The sequence below is a fragment of the Pimephales promelas genome, chromosome 20 (assembly GCF_988280905.1).
Source record: "Pimephales promelas chromosome 20, fPimPro1.hap1.1, whole genome shotgun sequence".
NCBI classification, from domain to species: Eukaryota; Metazoa; Chordata; class Actinopteri; order Cypriniformes; family Leuciscidae; genus Pimephales; species Pimephales promelas.
Genome location: NC_142788.1, coordinates 17,714,605 through 17,736,244, shown reverse-complemented (window position 1 = coordinate 17,736,244; position 21,640 = coordinate 17,714,605). Strand labels below are relative to the sequence as shown.

General features: G+C 38.5%; 1 protein-coding gene across 3 annotated transcripts; it reads right to left on the bottom strand.

The window, feature by feature from the left end:
- Positions 1 to 1,911: 1,911 nt before the first annotated feature.
- On the bottom strand, positions 1,912 to 20,472 carry uba1 (ubiquitin-like modifier activating enzyme 1). Of its 3 annotated transcripts, none has more exons than XM_039651507.2 (26): positions 20,259 to 20,472; positions 14,168 to 14,284; positions 13,866 to 13,924; positions 13,588 to 13,756; positions 12,730 to 12,864; positions 12,501 to 12,607; positions 12,334 to 12,424; positions 12,083 to 12,215; positions 10,331 to 10,428; positions 10,090 to 10,236; positions 9,740 to 9,916; positions 9,514 to 9,621; positions 9,277 to 9,357; positions 8,736 to 8,888; positions 7,901 to 8,066; positions 7,619 to 7,815; positions 7,448 to 7,512; positions 7,163 to 7,358; positions 5,064 to 5,138; positions 4,760 to 4,961; positions 4,580 to 4,668; positions 4,402 to 4,494; positions 4,122 to 4,313; positions 3,930 to 4,031; positions 2,309 to 2,409; positions 1,912 to 2,196 (listed from the first exon to the last, which is right to left on the bottom strand). In XM_039651507.2, the coding sequence occupies exons 2-26, from the start codon at positions 14,282 to 14,284 to the stop codon at positions 2,061 to 2,063; spliced, it is 3,189 nt and encodes a 1,062-aa protein (XP_039507441.2). In that variant the 5' UTR covers positions 20,259 to 20,472; the 3' UTR covers positions 1,912 to 2,060. The 3 variants fall into 3 exon arrangements, with proteins under 3 accessions (XP_039507441.2, XP_039507440.2, XP_039507442.2); XM_039651506.2 differs by lacking the exon at positions 20,259 to 20,472 and adding an exon at positions 16,404 to 16,621; XM_039651508.2 differs by lacking the exon at positions 20,259 to 20,472 and adding an exon at positions 16,404 to 16,621 and having other exon boundaries at positions 4,772 to 4,961.
- Between the last annotated feature and the right edge of the window lie 1,168 nt (positions 20,473 to 21,640).

The following is a 21,640-nucleotide window of genomic DNA, read 5'->3' as shown; positions in this document are numbered from 1 at the left end:
TTGGCTCGTCAAAGTCAGGAAGAAAGTGTTTTTTCAAAAAAGAATCCACAGAAATTATGGCCTTTTTTATACAAAAATAGGCTGATTTAAAATGTTCTTTGAAAACCTTTAGAAACAAACTACATACTATATTTTCATTTATTGTTCATTTAAATCAGGTTTGAGTTACCAAAATTTAGGACATCTAAAAATGTAAAAACAATGAATCCAATTTCAGTATTTCCTAGCAATAAATTTAAATGAACATAAAAAAATATTAAGACATGGTTGAAAATGTAGCCTTAAATTTAGTGGTCACTCATAAATTTGAGGTTGCCCTGTTTCTTCTGGACAGGTGAGTAGCTTCTCATGCTGACTTATGTATGTGAACTGTGTGTGAAACTATAATTATTTATAAAATATGAGTGAAGCTCAGCTAAACTTGGATAGCTCTAGCGAATATCAGATTGTAGGGATTTAGTGTGCGAGTTGCGCTTGTTTTGCGGCTACTTTGATGTGTAGCCATAACATTGTACTATTAGCGAAATGTAAGGGAGGGGCAAGCGAACTTGGTTTGTTTGGGATCTCACTTCTAACACAAACAGAAGTGACGTCACCCACAATCGCTGACACAAACTTTAAACCAAAACGCTTAATGTCATGAAACATCCCAGTTTAAGTTGAGTGACTCACAATCCAGCATATAAAAACCTCAAGCAATTGACCTCATGCACAGCTGCACTACTTCCTGAACTTAAGCCAGCTCCTTGTTTCCTGTCTGACATTATTGGTCAAATTGATTAATTCAGGTGTGCCTGACTTCAGTAGTCACAGCAATAATAATTAGACACACCTGAATTAAATCAAGTTTGGCCAATAATGGCAGACAGGAAACAAGGAGCTGGCTTAAGTTCAGGAAGTAGTGCAGCTGTGCATAAAGTCAGTTGAATATAGATAATATTTTTCCAATTGTTGACAAAGCCTTGATCCTAATCAAGTTATTTCTGACACTTTTTTTGCTCTAAAATAGTGGTAAAATCAAGTGGCGGAGATTCCGTATTTTGTCTTTTTTTCGCTCTTAAAAAAAATAAAATCCTATGGATTGAATGTGTACTGCGCAACTTAACGTGACAGAAACATTGAAATATTCCTGATAACCATTTTTCTTAACTGCAGATACTTTTTATTAACTTCTTAGATACATTTTAAAAACAACAGTAGCAAAGAAAAGACAATTAAGCAAAGAAATGTTTTCAACTTTATTCACTAACACACTAAGTGCTCCCATTACAGAGTAAAATCACTTTTTTTGTACTGTATGTTTTTTTTTTTTTGGAGTTTAACAAAGTAGAAAGAATACAGAGTTTATGTTCTACAAGGTGTACACCAGAAGTTCACCCAAAAACAAAATGGGGAGAAAAAAATAAAAATAAAAATATGTGCAAGTTCCTGAACCCAACCCAACTCGCCAGAGAGGCAAAGGGATGTTCCCACTGGGCCTATGGGAGAGCAGGAGTTCAGTAAGTGGGACCAACTCGCTCTAAGACCTTGGCCAAAAAGGGCATTTCAAGATACATTTAAACGTGACATCAAGCCAAGGCAGCGATTTGAAATAAAAAAAAAAGCAAACATAACTGATATTTTTCCTAAGTACTCATTTTTTTTGGCATTAGTCAATATTTTACTCCAGAATACAAAGCAAGATGGCCCACAAATGTATCATGAGGACAGGAACAGAGATCAGTGTGAAAGATTATTCAGAGGGAGGGAGTGACAATCGGTGTACAGGTTAATTCATTCACTGAAGCCGTGTTACAACAACCAGTTCAAATAAGTTACAGCCAAAGATTCACATGCTCCCCATATTCCAAATGATAACCAGCCTGAAAGAATCACACCCTAGAAAGCTCAACGAATAGAGAAAGAGGGGTGTTGAGATATAATACTCAATATTCAGTAACTGATTAAAAAAAAAAAAGATTGATTTCTCTGGGCTCTCCAAGCATACTGATGCTCCCCATCCCCAGTGGGCCGCCCTCTCCCTCCTCTGACATGTCCCCTTCCCTACCCCAACAGCCCTCTCAGCGGATGGTGTATCTGACGTACGGGACCTCGACATCCTCGTCTGTGTCATCATTGCAGCAGAGCTCAAAGACTAGTGCTTTAACATGCTTCCCCAGTTTCTTCTTGGACACCTTGGTCACAATCTCAGTCATCCTATGAAGAGCAAAACGGAGGCAAAACATTATTTTCTGCAATTCTACATGCCTCACTTCAGCCCATATGATAATTCAGTATATCTAAAAAAAAATAGGAAAAACAAACTCACGGCAGTTCCAGTCTCTCTTTAAGCTTGGCCGCAGGCATGAAGAAAGAGTAGAGCATGGAAACTCCCTGAGAGAGCATAGTGATCTCCAGTTTGTGTTCATTCTGAGGGAGGAACAGAGAGCGTGAACCACGAGTACACAAGATTAAAAATACCCTACCTTGCCTGCTTCAACTAGGGACGGGCACAAATAATGCTAGGCGATATGGCCCAATTTCACAATATTTTTTGTGAAATGTCATTCCATATTTAAATCACAATATGCATGTCATACTTTTAATGGGGAAGGAAATGCATTCCACACATTTGCTCGAGAATTAATGTAAACAATCAAATGGCATCTAACGAAATGAATTCATAACTTTCTTAATTTAATGTTTTAAAATTGCAGTCCGTAGCTTTTTTTGGGTTAAAAATTATTCAAAATACATAATCTGCCAGTGTTCAAAACTACCCGTTTGCTTTATCTCGATTCAAAGGGATTAGCTTGTAATAATGTTTTTAATTCCAGTGGTACTGGTGGATATCCACGGGAGATTCGATACACAGGAAATATCTGTACACATAAAGGAGTCTCGGCTAGTATAAGTGATGATGTGTGTGAGGATGTTGGAGGTAGAGATTTATAGCCTTTTCTCACAGCACTTCATATAATTAAACTTATCAATTTAATGGCGGACCCAGAAAGGTTCAAACGACAATCACCAGTGACAACAGATTCACCCCATGTAAAATGCAAAAGAATTTGCTCGGACTTCCAAGCTGCTATAGAAAAAACAAGACCGCAACCAGACCCATATGGAAACAAGGATAATATCGGAAAGACATTATGTAGTCACGCAATGCTGACGTTGTTAACATTAACAATTTAAGAACAAAGTATAAATTGCAAGGTTTTGAGTGATATGATAACTTATAAGTGATTGTAAGATATATTCAGCACGATTTACTGCAATGTCAGAATCAGAACAAAAGTCGATGTTTCTTACTAGTTTAGATGACCTTTTCTGGTGAAAATTCTTAAAATTCTTATGTTATTTCAAAAAGAATAATCTGTTTTTCTGAATGCCAGTGTTGACACCGGCGCAGTGACCGACAGCCACAAACATTGTGTTCATCCCCTCTGTTCATCCGAGGGTGTTGAAGTATAACTCTTGTAAAGTTAATAATACCGCAAATGACTGCAATTGCAGATTTCAAACAGAGATGGCGACAAAGAGGAAAAATGGCAGACTGCAGCTTTGAGTATTGAAATGAAAATAAATAATTTACAATAACTAGCATTTAGTTTGTAAGGTAAAAAAAAAAATAATTACTTGTATACTTTACAGTGTAAATTAAACATGAATAAAAAAAATTGTCTGGATTGTATGATTATCCTTATATAATTATAAAATGTCTTGATTGTATGATATTCCTTGTATTTCTCAGAATCATAATATAATTATACATTTTTTACAACACAATAAAAATATAATTCTGTCATAATTTCTTCAAGTTATACCGAACGGTTCTGAACACTTCAAAACTGTTCATCTTAAAAACATGTCATTCATGGTCATGGATAAATAAATCGGTTGATTTATCTGTCGAGTACTCAAATGCAACCAACATCAAACATTACCTTGAAATAGTCCAAGAACTGTCGGAGTGTCATTTCTTCTCCATTGGACTGAATGCCTTTCACTTCGAAACGGTCCCAAAGCGTCCAATCAATCTCGTAGTACTGTGAAAGGCGGCGAGAGTGTGAGAACACCGTAGTCATTTAAAGGGATGCCAACATCATTCGCATGTAATGGAGAACATTGCCACGTACCTTGTGCTTGGGGGCAGCTATGGGCTCAGAGAAGGCAAAGAAAGGTAGAGCAAGGTTCATGAAGCCGTTCTTGTAGGACTCAAGCTTCGTGTGTTTCTGAACGATCTTCAGCAGCTCCAGACACACCAGACCCACCACGGCAGCTGTCGTCGTGGCAATGGCTGGAATGATTTTCCCAGCAATGAGCTTGCTCTGAAACAATAAAATGAAAGGTGAGGATCTGCAATGATGGGACTTAACGCCCAAGACAGTTGAAAAACCATTTCAGTTGCCCTCTCACCTTGTGTCTATCTGCAGGAGGAATATCATAGTTCTCTGCTCTCAGATTAGAAGCAGCTACAATGAAGTCCATATGGAAGTTTGTGTCATCATCCTGAGTAAGAGAAAATAATTAGCATTTTAACTGAAGTTAAGAAGTTCTAGTGGCAGGGAAATTGGGGTCGAGTTATAAGCGGTACCTTTTCAAATTCAATCGGACAGAGCTTGAACTGAGAAGTCGCTTCTGAAGCAGGCAACAGTGTCTTCAGTTCTTCAAGTCTTGAGTCATCTGAAAAGAGGCCGAGTTGAATCAATAATAGTGTCGTTTCACTATCGTTCAACTGTTTTGAATCTACGTCTACCTAAATGTTCTCAATCACCTCTTCTCTTACCGACTGATGCATTGGCACTCTGCAGTTCCTGATCAGACACGTGGATCTTGACTCCTGACTTGGGTGTGAACTCAGGCACTTTAATTTCCTGCAGCAGCTTGGTCAAAGCCGGGCGGTCAGTTGACATTGGCAGACCATATGAAATGGCATACAAGTTAGCCGCTGCCATAATGTAGTCCATGTGAAGATCCTGCCAATAACAATAATATCACGATCACTCATTTTCACCATGAAATTGTGAAATTTCAAAAGGAGTCAGTTTTATTTGAGCCTTCACACAGTGAATACTCACATTGTCAGTGCTGAATTCTAATGCATGAGGACATCTTTTTGGACCCGACCAGAATGGTGCACCAGAGCTGGTGAGCTGGACAAAGATAGTGGAAGATATTACAATGTTCAACAAAGTTGTAAATTCATGGAAATGTACCCCACTTATTGAAAGTAGCCTACTTCTTAAATGCATGTAATAGACTTTATTATAAACTAGCATTTCTCAACAGGGAAGTTTGGAGAACATCGCGGAGCTGGAAGCAATATCTACAAGGGATGGGTTGAAGTGATCTTGGGCGGCGATTGTTTAAAGAGTGTAAATGCTAAAGATTTAAGAGATAAAACTTGTTACTATTTGCAAAAGAAAATGGTCTGCAACATCATAACAGGCACACATCTGCACCAGCACGTCCTTGGTCATAAAGCAGACACTTCAAATGAGTTTTCAGCAGGGCAAGCAGGCGAATCGATCGATGCGTTTGATCTGTCTGCGAATTGGAGCACATCCAGTTTAGAAAACATCCAGTGTTTTTTTCACTGATTATAAAGGTTTATGTGCTTTTGATGCGATGCATCATGTCTTTCGCATCCGATGTAGACAGTGTAACCTGCCAATTTAAACCAATGCATATAGAATCAACAGTGTATCATTTCTATTGCAATGATTATTTACTTCAGTGTCAGTATGTCAGTTTTCTGTAGCCCAACTTTCAAACTTTCAGTGAAAATAACTTGCATCTAGCATTTAGACAGTATTTAACATGACAATGTTTTTTCTTGTTTTTGTTTTCCACTGGAAAAATGAATATGAATGCTTCTTGTTTAACTGATTTTCTGCTGTTAGTAATGATCTACACCATTAATGTTCCAATGCCAAATTTCTAAGCATTTATTTAACACTCAATATTTCTATTTACATGGATGTTTGCTCTTTGCAAACTAATTATTGATATTTTCAACTATCCAGTCGAATCAAATCTGTTTTGTATTTTTAATGAACAAAGATTGAAATAGAAATATGAGATGGAAAAATCGAAATGTGAATTATTTTAAATTAATGTTTTAAACGAATGTCTTTTGCACTTTTTGCACATTTACAGAGCTGGACAGAGAGCATACCTGTATCATAAGACACACCACACTTAACATCCAAAAAAGCAAGATTTCAAAAAGAAAGGACTCAACATATTCTTCAAAACAGGATATCTTCTAAAACTAAGGCATACATATGATTATATTTTCTATAAATGTTTTTAATTGGTAAATTAAATTAATACTTATCAAATTTAATCAAAAATATAGGTAAAATCACTAGTAAAAAAAGGCCTTTCAAAAGTTTCAGGAAAGAAAAAGGATTTAACAAATCTCTATCTTTGAGCAACAGGGTATGTCAGAACTTTAAAGACACCTCAACATCGCCAAAGGCCAAAGCAGTGAAAATCAACAATGCTATGATTAAACTTTCATAAATCAATTTATTACGCTTATTGTTGAATCAACTTATCCTTGCTGAATGAAAGTATCATTTTCTTTCTTTATTTTTAAGAATTCTACTGACCTCAAACGTTTGAATGGTAGTGTAAATATAATAAGAGACCTAGATAATGGGCAGAAGGCATTGGCCCACAAAAGGTTAAAGGGACCACTGTTATCAAAGATTCGTCTATGCACAAGTCTTTTTTTTTTTTACCTTGTAATGTTAGAACTCTGTCAATGTTATACCTCACCATCTGGGTAATGTACTAGACTTCTCCAATCCTTTAGTCTGCTAAATTCCCACCCCTTTCTTATAATTGACTGCAAGCTAGCATTCAGATCTTCCTCTAATTAAATTCCCTGCCCCACTCTTTTTTTTAAATCCGTTTCACGGATCTGTTCGTCACATTTCAGATAAAATGTCTCGTCACGAACTCTGTTTCACAAATCAAAATAGAAAACAAATCTAAGCTTGATACGAAACACCTACACTTGTCCACATCCCAACCATAAAAAAAATAATAATAATTTCCATTAGACTTTTTCCAAGATCTCAGGACAGTTGTATTATCTAGACAATTTTGACTTTATGCCTCAATCACTCCACTGACATCCAATAAAATGAGAACAGTCAGGTCTCACCTGTTCTGGGGGGAAGTTGTGCAGGAGCTGACGGATGTTGTTGTTATATTGACACTGCCAGTGGTTGCGAGCCCAAGCCACGCAGTCGTCAAAGTTGCGTGGTTTGTCTGTCACCAGGCTCTTGTATACTGCCTCTAGGACCTCCAACGGCTGAGCTCCAGGGAGCTTTAGGGTGCGCTCCATAAACTTTGGGTCTCTGGGGAGGGATAAACATTACATTTTTAAATAACTGACAGCACCATGAGTGGCAAACTTACAGGTTTGTTCAGGGTGATGGGAACTTACGTCAGATACTGCAAGGCATTTTCAGCAGGCTGCTTGAAAAGTCCCTCGAACTCATCACGAGCCCACTAAGAGAGTGAGAGGATGGACAAAGCGTAAAAAGTCACTTCAAGTCAATGAAAGTACTTAAGGCTCAAGAAGACAACAGAAGTTCAACATAATATTACTCGTTACCTGGAGGGTGTGTTCGATTGCATTAGGGAAGTTTTTGAGCGTGCATATAGGAATGGACTTCTCTGGAGGATCCTGGCTGGAGCTGTATGACTCTGTCAGGAAGGGAATGACCACCTGCACATTCCCTTTGGTCCCAAGAGTACCAGACTCCAGCAATGGCTTACGGTAGTACACACATCTCCGGTCCATATACATACCTGGCAAATCAAAGCATGCCAAGTCAATTTCACAAGCAGCTTGAGAGCATGACCAGTCACTTTACTTTCTAAAACTCTAACTTACGGGCATCTACATTGTCAAGAGCATTTGCCACTCCATCAAGGCTTTCAAAGAAGTCATCATCATAAACCTTCTCTGTGTCCGGCCCTACACGGTTCTGATGGCCTGTAATGCGGACTTTCGGGTTCATCTGCTTCACGGCTGCAGCGGCAGTCTCGCTCTTCATCTTCTGCTCAAAAAAGGATCAAAGTCATCAACAACCATTAGCCAGGTGCGCAGTGTTTACTTTAGAATAGTCCTTTACAGCTGTTGCTTGTCAGAATGTACCAACATGACCCTTGCAGTAAGCCACGTCACGCTGTGAGATCTCAGTTATTAATGTCAAGACTGCACGGCAGTGAAGAAACATTGGACGCAAGCAAAAAGCGTTTCACATCAAGGACTGTAATCTGGATGTGGGATAGAAATGGCAGCTAGCAAACAAAAACAATCTCTAGGGTTAATTTTCATCATGGGTTTTCTTGAAAGGACATCTGGAAAAAAAATAAAATCAAAGATGTGCGTGTGTGTGGAGCAAGAGGTGGTTTCTTGTTCTCACTAATTGTGAGAATTTTGATTTGACAGTTGTCATCACACTGCAGGACTGTGCCTCTAAACTTCTGACACTGTGGGAAAATTTGACCTCCAACAAATTTCTGGCAATGGTTAGTAATTGGCTGAACTAGCGATCAAAGACTTTTGGCTTAGGATCAGAGGAATGTTTTAGTATTCACAAAATTTGCCTCAGAAAGCCAAATCGTGGCCAAAATCATACAGTGTGCACCTGGCTTTTGCAAATATCAAGTTCTCTCCCCAAAACTCTCTCCTCCAGTCTAATAATGTCTCAGGTCAATCTCACCGTGACATCCCAGGGCCTGAAGAGGAACTGTCGATTGAGATTGGACTTCTCTATGGTGTCCATGTCAGTGACTATGACCTCGCCATCACCGCTGGCCAAGCCCATCATGGCAAAGTTTTTCAGCAGCTCACAGCCAATGGCTCCAGCACCAACCTGAACACAGGAAATAAGTCACAAAAATTAACACTTTAGAGAGTGAAGCAGTGTTTTTTTTTAGTATAACTTAAACCATTAGAATTTTTTATATTTTGAATTAGCTTGTGTTTTTATACTTTCAGATTTCTTTTTAGCTTCATTTTTTTTGTAATTTCTATGTACTTTTGTGTAATTACTATGTACTTTTTTTATTCATATTTCTAAACCGTTTGAAATTTTTTAATTTTACTTACAGTTAGTAATTTTAACTAAAATTAGCCATCATATTTTTCTATTTCTATTTTATTTGAAACTTCAATAAACTAAAATTTCTTGTAAATTTAGTTTAAAAATAAGTAGTGTAATTGTCTCCCATTTTGATACAAGGCCAGTTTCAGCTCCTCACCAGAAAATATCGCTGTTTGGCTAACAGCTCCTGAAGCTTGGACCCAAAGACAGCAATCTGGCTATCATACCGGCAGTTCCTCTGTAGAAAACAGATGAATGAATAAATTATGCTTTGTATGAAACCCACAATCTTCAGAGGGAACGGCAAAATTTGACCGTCTTCACTAATCTCAAACAAATACTGAAGACATGGAAATATCTTGCAAAATGAAGGTGATTGACAAGGGGCACTCACAGGTGCACACTCTTCCTCGGTGAGAACAGTTTCCTCAGCCTCAGGTAAGCACTCCAGAGCATCAAAATACAGCCACTGCATAATGGGCATAAACTTCCCTGTGCAGGCCTGAGCAGACAAAAAAAAGGGAAACATTTAACAGATCATGAGAGATGAGGCTAACGCAACACGTTCCTAATACATTTCATTGATTTGAAGCTCAAAGACAATAATGGGAGACTATTACCTTCATAACCTCCTGGGCAGCAAGCCCACCAATAAAGGCATTGACGGGTGCCAGGTCTCCAGCAGCCACATAGGACAGTTTTTTGATGAGCGCTTGGTCCAGCTGCTCCTGCTTGGCAGATCCGGTCTGTGCAGCGTTCACCTCTTCAGCAAGAGTCACAAGCTCGTCTGAATCCGACTGCGGCAGTGCAGAGAGAGAAAGACATCACTGCCGAGTAACAGAGTCTGAGGCCCACAACTCAACACATTGTATTGGTTGAGAACATTTTAGGCAGTTCTTGGTCAGAATAAGGTTGAATTGGGATTGATCCATACGCAGTCAGAAATCTGACAACAAAAAAAAGTCATCACCTGACTCCAGGGCTTCGGAAGATGACTGTGCTTCTTCTCAAACGCATGCAGTGCCTGAAAGCCCACGTGCAGATGGCCTGGACGATCAAATTTGGCAAAATCAGTCAGTATGAACTCTGGTTCAGCCATGGAGGAGGACAGGGATTTCTGGGAAAATAAAGAAGTGCACATATGAAATCTAGTAGAATATTCATTTTACACGAGTTCTAGAAGGTTAGTTGCAGCAGGGACATCCACTTACAAAGGCAATTTTCTTGGGCATCTTCACTTGTGTGACAATACCACCTCTCACATAGTCCGAGAATGAGCTTGTGTCGCAGATGCTGAAGGTGTAAGGACCTGATGACAGAGGACATCAGTCACAAAAAACAGCTCACTGCCCTTCAAATGGTGTACGGTTAACAGCAAACTTTAACAGATAAAATGTTTTGGCCTTAGATTCCAGGATATTATTTCTGTTATTCATCAGATCCTGTTCCTTTAGGACAGAGGTAGTTGACTGATATCATCAGTCGTTTAAGTGATTGACATGTTGTCCAATGCTGATCCAGTTACATTTTAAAAAGCAGGCCAACATAAACAGCAGTAAAACCTGTCAAACAACCAGACATCTCTAGACAACTGAACGGTTTTAAGTTTGCCAGGATGAAGACGCATACGGTTTTGACAGACAGTAAAGAAGATGATAGAGGCAACACAGTTTGAGTACTTCAGTTTGTCAACAAGCTCTTTGCAGAGCAAAATAAACAACTATTGAATGTCACTTAGCAAAATAACTGAATAACCTGTTTTACATCTACAATATATATTATCTAGCTTTCCAACTTTTGCTCTAAGTATTATATTGTAGTAATGCTAAACTTCCATTGGGACCTCAGAATGACTATTTAATATAGTCTTATTCAACAAATTTAAAGAATTGTTTCGCCTCAAGCTAATAAAACTAAAAATATATCTTATTTCACACCATGAAAAACCAGGGTTCCCACGGTCTGGTAAAACTTGGATATATGAGGGAGCCTACATTTACATGTAATTTCAAGATCTGTCATGAACATTAATAAAATCGTAAAATGCTATGTGCAGTTTTATAACGAATACACATTTTTCTAGCAATTCAGAACACTAACCTCACAGACAAGGCTTAAGCCGGTAACCGGTTTTATCACTTGCCCACCACGGCACCACAAAAAAAAAAGTAAGTAAGCGGTCATATAATTATACCTGACACCAGACGATGAATAAGAGTCTTGTCTAGGACCCTTCGAGTCATGACTCGAAAAAAGATTTGTTCATTTTGATGAACGAGTTTGAACAGGAGAGTCACGAACGCGCATCACAGAACAGATCAATGCGAGCATTTCAGTTTATAAACTTAAACTTTGCTTGTTTTTTAAATGCCCGATCGTTTCGCTAGGTAAGGCCCTTATTCATCATCTGGTGACGTTTAAAGCCCTTTGAAGGTGCACTGAAACTCTCATTTGGACCTTGAACTGTTTGGTTCCCATTGAAGTCCATTATATGGACTATATATAATTTCTTTTCAACTGAAGAAAGAAAAACATGGACATCTTGGATGACATGGGGGTGAGTAAATTATCAGCAAAAGTTTTTTTATTTTTTTAAGTGAACTATTCCTTTAAGATCAATTGAGGCATTTAAGTAGCTTTTATATACATGCCTTAAAAAAAAGAAATTACTGGTGTGCATCTTGAAACAAAACAATGGCACTGACATTTTAAGATATGTCAGACCAAGCTCCTTTTAGTTAAGACAGCTCAAACATGCATTTTAGTCTGGGACTAGGTTTAAGCCTTGTCTGTGTAACTGGTGGTCAGTATTATAAAACTCTTGGAATCCAATAATTGGAAGGGCTTGAAGTTCAAAAGGTTGAGTACCACTACATTTTTTTCACCATTTTGTATTCTGGAGGTTCCTGGGCTGACAGTATCTGGGTGGGTCTGTTACGGGAAGAAAACCCCTGATAACTTACCCAGTGTCTTGATCTCTACTGGTTCACAACCATTGAGCTCTGTCATGCCCTGCACTTCTGTGAAAGTAACGTAGTCTCCACTCTCAAATCCATGCCGTGCTTCATCCAGACATGTAACCACACCAGCGCCATCCTTTTTACACACAAAAAAAGCAAACAAATTCAGACAGCAAGAAATTTAACTAATGACATTGTGAAACTTTGTTAAAACAATAAACAAGGTCTAATGCTACCATGACACAGGCTCTTACCTTTGTGATCATTGAAATCATAGCGCTCAATGGCTGCTCCCCATTGGTGTCAAACACTAACATTTCCTCTCCAAAATCACAGAATAGTTGCCTAATCAAACACAGAACATAAATTAGATTATGATCCAAAAAACATGAATAGCTCAACAAATACCCAAACAGCTTACCCAAACAGCCCACGTGTGTCTGCCACGATAAACTTGATGCCATTATTGTGGCAGAAGTCCCCAAAGCGTGCCTGCTCCTCGAGGCTGGAGTTGGTGAGTACAACAACCTGGTCAAACACAAACATCAAATCTTTAACCAATGCAAAGTTCCACGAGTATGTGGGAAAAGTAGGATTTTGTTCATGTGTTCAGCTGATGGGTGTAGTCCAGTGGAGAATAATGGCGGTACCTGAAACTGGGTCAGGTATTCGTTGGTGAGGGTACCAGTGAAGGAAGTTACAGGCACATAGCTGTTCAGTTCTGCCAGTCGAGACTGACTGACATCTGCACGATTCTTCCCAAGATCCTCCTCGCGCAGGTAAAACTAAGACAGACATGTAACAAACACCTATTATTACTACCACTAATATTACACTGCTATGCTTCAAATGTATTCATATGTTTACTTCACTGAACACTCATACATACTCATTCTGTCTTATGTTAATGTACATTCATATTCAATTTTTTTTTTAAATCTCATGCGCACCAAGGCTGCATTTATTTTATCAGAAAATATAGTAAAACAGTAATATGTGACATTTTACACCAATTTGAAATTTTTAATTGTTTTACATCAACACAGATTTTTATTCCTATGATTGCAAAGCTGAATTTTATGCATCTTTGCTCCAGTCTTCCAAGTCACATGATCCTTCAGAAAACATTCTAATATGTCGATTTGCTTCAAGAAACATTTGTAACCATCAATGTTGAAAAGATGTGCTGCTTAACATTTTTGAGATACATTTCTCAGGATTCCTTGATTAACAGAACATGAATAAAAAAACAACATTTATTTGAAGTAGATATCTTTTGTAACAATGTCTTTCCTATAACTTTTCACAAGTTGAATGCATCCTTGCTGAATACAAGCATTAATTTCTTTTTTATACTGACCACAAACTAATTCAATTGTTGTTTGTGCTATAAAATGCAGATTTAGTTGTTTAAGTTTGTTATTTTTTAGCTCCCTTTCAATGCTTACAAGAAAAGGCTGTGTTGCATTGACATTTACATTTCTCATGTGTCATCCCCATCCACTGACCTGTGATGAAAGGTCCTTCCATTCGGCCATGCCCTGGTCGTGCAGGGTGACACTCTTGACTCCGCCCAGAATGACATTCTTGGCAATCTCTACACCCAAACCTCGCATGCCTGAGATCAGAACATTGGAGCTCTGCATTCGCTTCATAGCATCATGGCCCAGTACGTACCTGAGAGACACATCCTAAATTTAGCCACTACTCACATGATCAAGTCAGTTAATTTGCTTAAAAAGAACGTTACAAGGATACATCAAACTGAAATGAAGGCCAAACTCACAGCTGTCTGGAGTACAGACCCTCGTCGATCTCAGCATCATTTCCATTCTTAGCCATGCCCTGCAGAGACCGAAAACCACAGTTAACGGACTATAAATAGACAGTCAAGCACATGACTTATTAAACTGGCTGCCTTTCAACATCCAGGCGCAGTAAAGAAAGAATGAAGATTTTGACCCAAAAAAAAAAATGCACATCTGAATATTTTATATCAATTCACTCAATCAACATAAATTTAGATCATCTAGATGTTCAAGTTACATCCAAACAAGATGGCTTAAAAAAAGCCTGACTTGAACCTACGTTAGCTGGTGTGTGAGACAGTTCAGTTCTGACAGAGTTAGAGGAGGAGCAGTTGGATCCCGTCTTCGTCTCTGATCCTGACACGCGACGCTTCTTGGACAGCGGCGAGCTGGACATCTAAAAAAAGAAAGAAAACTCAATCTCTGAGTTTTACAAGCAAATATAATGAGCTTGAAGTGCCTAAATATTAGGATTACATTAAACAACTACAGTAGACAGAAAATTATTTTACAGGTCACTTAATTTTGGGTGGAATAACATCAGTTTCCCAAATTAAACAAATGAATGAATTCATATCTTAGTAGAGGCTTAAAAGCCTCTTCAGGCTAATAGCTCTTGCCAAAAGCTCTTGTGTTACTCCCACAAACAACTAGAAAGCAGTAGCGCAAATGAGCAATAATAGCAACATCCAGATGGTTTGAATACATTAATGCGCAAACACCTGGGGAAAAAGAAAATGCTCTACTGATTATACTTTTATTCATTAATGAAGAAACATGTTTTCAGATCAGGCAGAGTATATAGCCAAGATGGTTAAGAGCACAACATTGAGACTTCTAGAAGAAAACAGCGAAATTATCATCTGTGTATGTAATGTGTGCATTCAGGAGAATGTTGAAATATGCCGCAGATAAATTGTCATTTCAGCACTGGACAGTTCCTTTAAAAGTATTAAAACGATGGTACCAGCAATGCAGTGAAGTCATTGTCAATCAAAAGGGGGAAAGGACAATCTGGTCTATAAACCCAAGGCGGAGGTATTATAACAAGACTAATAATGTTTTGCGAATAAATGGATTTAAATGATCTTGTTCTATGAAAAGAACATAGGCTCCAAACTACATTCAGATCACTTATGTGAGGATTTACTTAAAAATCAAGTGGTCTATCCACACCACAAGAAGAGCCAGATTTCTGCAGTAAGATTAAGCTCTTCGTCTATAAATACCTCGCGGACAGAAGCGTTGTTTATGGTGAATGGCTCGTGTATTTACTGGCTCACCCACTGCCTTAACAAAACCGCTGATTCATTAAAACAAAGCTGCAGTGAATGTCAAGAACACCGGCTCCGTGTAAGCACAAACACTCATGGTATTACGGTTGGTCATCCATCCAAAATACCGTGTTTTGCTTTAAGATATATGATTCACTGGGAAAGAAAAGAAACTGTATTGAGGCTTATTTAATTAGATGCATAGAGTTCAACGGCCCTCGAATCACACCGTTTATTCTAGAAAGACGACAAACTCGCGAGCTGCGCTCGAGCGGAAATACCGCATTCAATCGTGCCGTTGTCAACTGAAAATAACGTTACTTCAATTTAACCGGGATAGTTCACCAAAATTGTTAAATACTATCATCATTTACTCACCCTCAAGTTGTTTTAAACTTGTATGAATTCGGTGAAACACTGAGTTATAAGGCAAAATAATAATAATAGCACTTATTCACTTTCATTTTTCCATAGTAATGACTCAGGCTGTCATTCTACCTGACAATTTTCCCACCCGGAAGAAAGTCAGTCATACAGGTTTAGAACAACGTGATGGTAAGAAAACGACTAACGTTAAATATATTTTGGGAGAACTGTCCCTTTAATAAAACCAGAAGAAAGCCCACAAATTCACAAGTAATCTTTCGCACCAAAATTACAGTACAGACAGATTGAGGTTTGGGATGACCAAAGCAAAACCGAAACATGAATAAATCCGAGCGTGACATAACGTTAAGTAGAGAATACAATGTCTACAATCTCGATTATCACGTCAAGACCATCGGTTTCACCTGCTTTGTACGTTACTTTGCTAACGTTATTCACTTCCGCTTCGACGAGACAGAAAAAAAATCATCTGCAGTAACGTTATGTCAAGACATCAAAAGTTAAATTAAACAAACACTAATCAGATGTGATTCTTTTAACCGGGTGATAACTTAAGTCAGCAGGCAACACGACAGGATGTTTTATACACCTAGCTTGCTAGCCTGCTAACGTTAACGTACATGCTTTGTAATAGTTGGTGCAGGCAGTTTCCTGAGCTTGAGGCCTAACTCACCAGTCACAAGTTCGCATGATAACCAGTGAATGAAAGAACGCCGCACCTGCACAAACACAACGATCTGATTTATGCCGATCAAAAAGCGCTTAATTATACGAGCATAAGCGAGGAATCACTCTCTACAAAGCTCTATTCAAGCAGACAGCTGCTTGCACCGAGTTAGCATATTTGCCTCTTACCAATAATCCTTCTCAGTCCACTCTCAGTGTCAGCAAACCGCTCCTCGTGTGAAACTAATTTAGATGGTGCGGATTTGTGTGATGATGTAGATTCGAGGAAAAAAGGACAGGAACAGCGCTGGGCGAGATGATGTGTGAAAGCCCCCTTCACTATCCTGTCGAGTCACTGTGTCGTCCAGTCTGCTGCCTGCCTGTATAACTCGTTTCTGGGTTTGTTTCAGAGAACGGAACAAAACCAAAATGGCAGCTGTGGCACAGGGGCGGAGCTGCTCGGATAAAGAGGAACAGGAAAAGGTGGGCTCGCCAAGAGTGCTGCAATCCTCTGCAGTCGCCCATTGGCTGCCCTGCCTATGATATGACTTTACGGAAAAACCCGCCCACTTCAAGTAAGTACAAGGTTTATGCCGGGATTTAAGGTTCTGTAATTGATTTTCAGATTCGCTTTAACTGAACCACGTTATCCTGACTGTCAAGATCCTGTGGATAAAGCCCTGAGCCCGATGCTGCAGAAGGATAGCCACCCAAAAATTGTCAATTTATTCCCCATTCATGTTGTTCCTATTTTTAAAAATGTGTTTTTTTCCCCCTGAGAAGTGGTATTAACATTAAGTGGCATGGCATTTTGGGCACAGAAGACATTGGGGCATGCCGCCGTGCTTAGTAGCACATCCAGTTGTCACTGGCGTGGCATGTGCAACTAAACCGTGTTAAATGCCGATGGATTGCGTCATGTGCCACTGACAATGTTGCGAAGCATGTCACAGTGTGTTGTGACACCTCTAATAGCCCAGTGCCCAGGTTTTCAAACCTGTCCTGGAGCAGCCCCAGCACTGCACATTATGTATGTATCCCCTATCTGACACCCATTCATGTGTTGCAGCCCCAATTTATTAATGACCTGATGATTGGAATCAGGTGTTAGACATGGAGACATAAAATGTGCAGTGCTGCCCCAGGACAGGTTTGAAAACCCCTGGCCGAGTGTCACATGCCACTCTCTGCCATGCATTGTAGATAGTGTAACATATGCACTATATTGCAGGGTGACATTTAAAGGTTGCTTTCAAACATGGGGTTTATTCTATCCCAGAATGTATTGTTACAACAACCATCTCCATACTTAATATCTGCCTCGTGGCCCATTGTCTGTATTTAGATTTATAATAATAAATAAAAAGAGATTTAATACATATTCTAAATACACAGTTGTTGATAACCCAACCTGTTTTCTCTATTTGCATAAGATTGGCAGTTCATCTGTTTAATTTGGAATTATAAAACTATTTAGATAGGTGGCCACAAAAGTGAAACAAGCCACCACAAATTGACCCTTACCAATTAAGCATTTTATATTGTCAACTACCATGAGAGAAAATGCCATAGGTGTCATTATAGACCATTTTGCAAGATGTAAACAACACTGGTCCAGAAACACTTCCTGTTTCAGTTTGTAATTGTTTTCTTTATTTCACATGTAAAGAAAACATCTTAAAGATGTTTGTTTAACTTTTTGATTCAGTTTTTTTATGTTCTGTTGGTTGTAGCTTTTCCCATCCAGAAGCGTGCTGGACCTTGACACTGGCTCTTCACAATGCAGAGTAATGTAGGTCTGTTAGATATTATATTAAACTGGATGTTTATTATAATGTGGCTACAGCCAGTCAAATACTTCAAAACATTCAGATATCCCCAGAAATAATGCATGTTGACATTGTTAAAAATGGTTTTATTTCTTATAACATAAAATCCATGACATTATTTGCAAAATATTAAAGCCATAGGTGAGAACCACGGCAATAACCAGATATTAAATTGTGTCTATATTACATCAGACTCTGATTACGTTTTGTTGTTGCTATCATCTAACTCACAAACAAATAACGAAAACAACAACGATCTGAGCATGTTGGTTACTCACGTGCTCAGAAGAAAGCCCAACAATTTTTGAATGACATGAAGTGTGAAAAAAATGACAATTTTCTTTTTTGGGTGAACTATTCTTTTAAATGGGTTTTATATCCTAAACGATTTACATGGGAGATACAAGCGATGTTGAATGTAAAAGCAATGTTTTGAGGAAAAATATGACAACGTATTATCTGAGTCGTAATGTGCTGCAAAATAACATGCATTTTCGAAGACATTTAATGTCCCTGCTCATTTATCCATCAAATGCTATATGCAAACAGTACAATTATAACCTTGTTGTGGATGGTTTATGCTCATAAAAGTGACTTTTGAAAATGTCTCTCACTGGCACTTAGGCTACAGAAATGTAAATATATATAATAGCCAAAACTAAATGTACATTTGATGATAACAATGAATATGTATTACTAGTCATGGAAAGCACCGTCAGGTCAGACAAACAGCATTCTGGTAATTACAGTACATTGAACCATACGAAACCTTTTTTGCTATAAATGATCATTCTAATCTGTAGATTATTTTAAAATGGCTAATGGAGTTGAAACATGCGAGATATATGAGATGTTTTAATAGACATCAAGTACCAAAACACTAATGCAGGTGCTGCACTTATTCACATTTCAACTTACAACCTGCTAGTTGACAGCTGACACGGTTAAGTAGGTCACAAATATTTTACTAAGGAGCAGACATAATTGCTGTAAACCATGTGGGTACAATATTTCACCCATGCAGATGGGGATAAAATAATGCAATTATATACGACCAGACAATAATACGAATGTCTACACTTATCCAAAGTTTATATGCACCTAAAGGTAATGATGATGCTTTCGTAACCTCTGAAGAACATCCCCTCATTGCCCTGCATGGATCAGTTTGCCTTTCCTAAACCAACAAACCCATAGAAAATGTCTTTTCAAAGCAATGACTGCTAAAATGAGGGGTTAGGCATGGGCTTTCTTGTAAATGAGAGGAATAAGCGTTGGGGGATGGGATGATACTTATAACAAAGGCCCAAGTGGGCCGCTTATTCTCGCCTATGGTGCATAAAAGCAGCAAATGTCCCCTGTGTGAGTTACCTTTACAGCAGGTACAAATAACGTAAACAACCCCCAACGCATCGCATCATTGTGCCGCTCACGCACCTGCACTTATAGTCAAAACCTCACACGTTGCTTGAGCCAGTTAGCTCGCTGCAAAACATCATCTCAAAACGATAGTTGCCCTCTTTAATATGCGTAATTACTAAAGAGGGCTACGTGGGATTTAAAGAAGCTGCAGTTTACAGTGTAGCAAATCGATGCTAACAATGCACAGGGTTACATAAACGGCTTGAGGTTTAATGGTCGGTGATCTAACCAGAAAAGCAAAGCAATGACCGGGTACCCCACATCCCTAACTTACAAGTTGGATTCAGTATTTGGTCTATTTTTCCTAATGCGAATCTTGAGATAGTTTTAAAAAATGTAATCTAAGCAGTTGTGCAGATTTATGGGCAGTCAAGATTATCTCGCTATCTATCCAGGCTAGCTTTCTTGGAAACGATGCGAGGACGTTTTGCGATAACGTTAGCCTGCAAAAACGAAGCTTGTTAGCTTAGCACAACCTTCTTGCAGAGCATAAAGGAATTCTGAAAAATAACCTAAACCATATGACGGGAGAACTAACGCTAGCCAACTTTTCCGCAAGGATGAGTTGGATTCTTTCATCCCCGGCTCGTGATGCGCGCATGGAGCGCATTGTCTCGCGCATGCAGTTAACTGGCTGTTCCTAAAGTGGCCAGTTAAGATTTTACAGGCAAATTGTTGCGCCTGGCTAGCTGAACTTCAGCGTTAAAACTTGGCTTTGGCTAGCTGTAACTGTGTTCTTGTGGACACGTTAGCAAGTTAGCATTAGCTAGGCACATAAGTATGCAGAACTCACCACATCCGATATTACTTGGCCTCTCCACGGTACTGAAGACAGAAATACCTCGAGGACAAAAGATAAACAACAAAATGGTCAAATAAAACCGTTTCGGTAACTTTATCCCTGGAAGTGGCGGGAGCTCCGTGACTTTCCAGTGTGAGGGGAGGCTGGACGGTTGCCTGACCGGCTATTCCCAGTACCGTTAACAGTTCGGCAAGTATTCTTCAGTTCATGAGCGTAGTAGAACGACCAACATGTGCAGAGTTTGAGTTGAGATTGTGCTATTATTCAAGATACAGGGAAATAGCACAAACTCGTGTTCATATTAGACTCCCAGATACATGCATTGCATAGATGGCCCAATGTCAAACGTTTCGAGTAATATTTTATAAGAAACGTAATTCGGTAATAATAAAAAAACTTCTATATAGTTTGTCGAAATCATAATTTCACCATTGATATCCCCCCATGGAGTTACAAAATAGACCCGCCCAAAGCTTGGGTAGCGAAATGTACTATGGGAATAGTAGTTTTTAAACGTTGAAATGTGCGACAAGTTGCTTTTGTGTTGAACATGATACTTTTATTACCAACATCAAGATTTTAGGTTAAAATTCATTTAAAACAAAATGTTTAAAAAATTGTATATCGTTCCTTTCCTTCTCGCTATCGTTTGAAACGGTCGTGCATGAAATGTTTTGCAACAAATTCTAATGCTTTTCAAGAAATTAGCTCATACAAGCTACTTGCATTATAATGCAATGCAAATGTGTACAAAAACAGTTTAAGGTGGACTGTAGCATGTCACGCCACATTGCATGTCAAAAAAATTTATGTCAACAGCCAATTTGTCATTTTCAATGGTTTTCTGGGTGTTGAGGAGGCTCAGATTGCAGGGCATTAACAATACAAACAATATTATGCAAACAAATCACAGACACAGATTATGCGAAACACAAAGGTAAATAATGTAACATTTTGAAAATCTGCTAAACAATGGTGAAAAAATGACAGTCAATGAAACCAGAAACTGTCTGGTTACTGATATTCTTCTAAATATCAGAAAATCGTCTGAATGGATTCGAAAACGGTAAAACTCAAGTGGTAAAATGAGCCTATTTTCAAAAAAAAAAAAGTGGACCCCTTTAATGAGTTTCTGGCTAAAATTTGATGTTTAGCCTAAATTTATTTGTCAGCTGGATGATTCACAGAATGCTATTATGCTGTTGTCCCTAACAATAGTGTGGTGCAATACCAGTCACCTATGAGAAAATATTGGTATAAAAGTCTGTTTTGTATTGTATTTTTTACTGACTATTGTGGTTTCTTCTTCTCTAATGGACCCAGAGTCTGGAAATAAAGTTAAATTGCATATAAAATACTTTTAAAATACAGTT

What these genes read in the sequence shown, in the direction of transcription:
- uba1 (XM_039651507.2), bottom strand. Translation starts at nt 14,284, where the DNA reads ATGTCCAGCTCGCCGCTGTCCAAGAAGCGTCGCGTGTCAGGATCAGAG. An exon ending in CCGAGGAAGAGTGTGCACCT is followed by an intron (nt 9,358 to 9,513) that starts GTGAGTGCCCCT and finishes TGTTTTCTACAG; the next exon opens with AGGAACTGCCGGTATGATAG. An exon ending in AGTTCTTGGACTATTTCAAG is followed by an intron (nt 2,410 to 3,929) that starts GTAATGTTTGAT and finishes TTCCTCCCTCAG; the next exon opens with AATGAACACAAACTGGAGAT.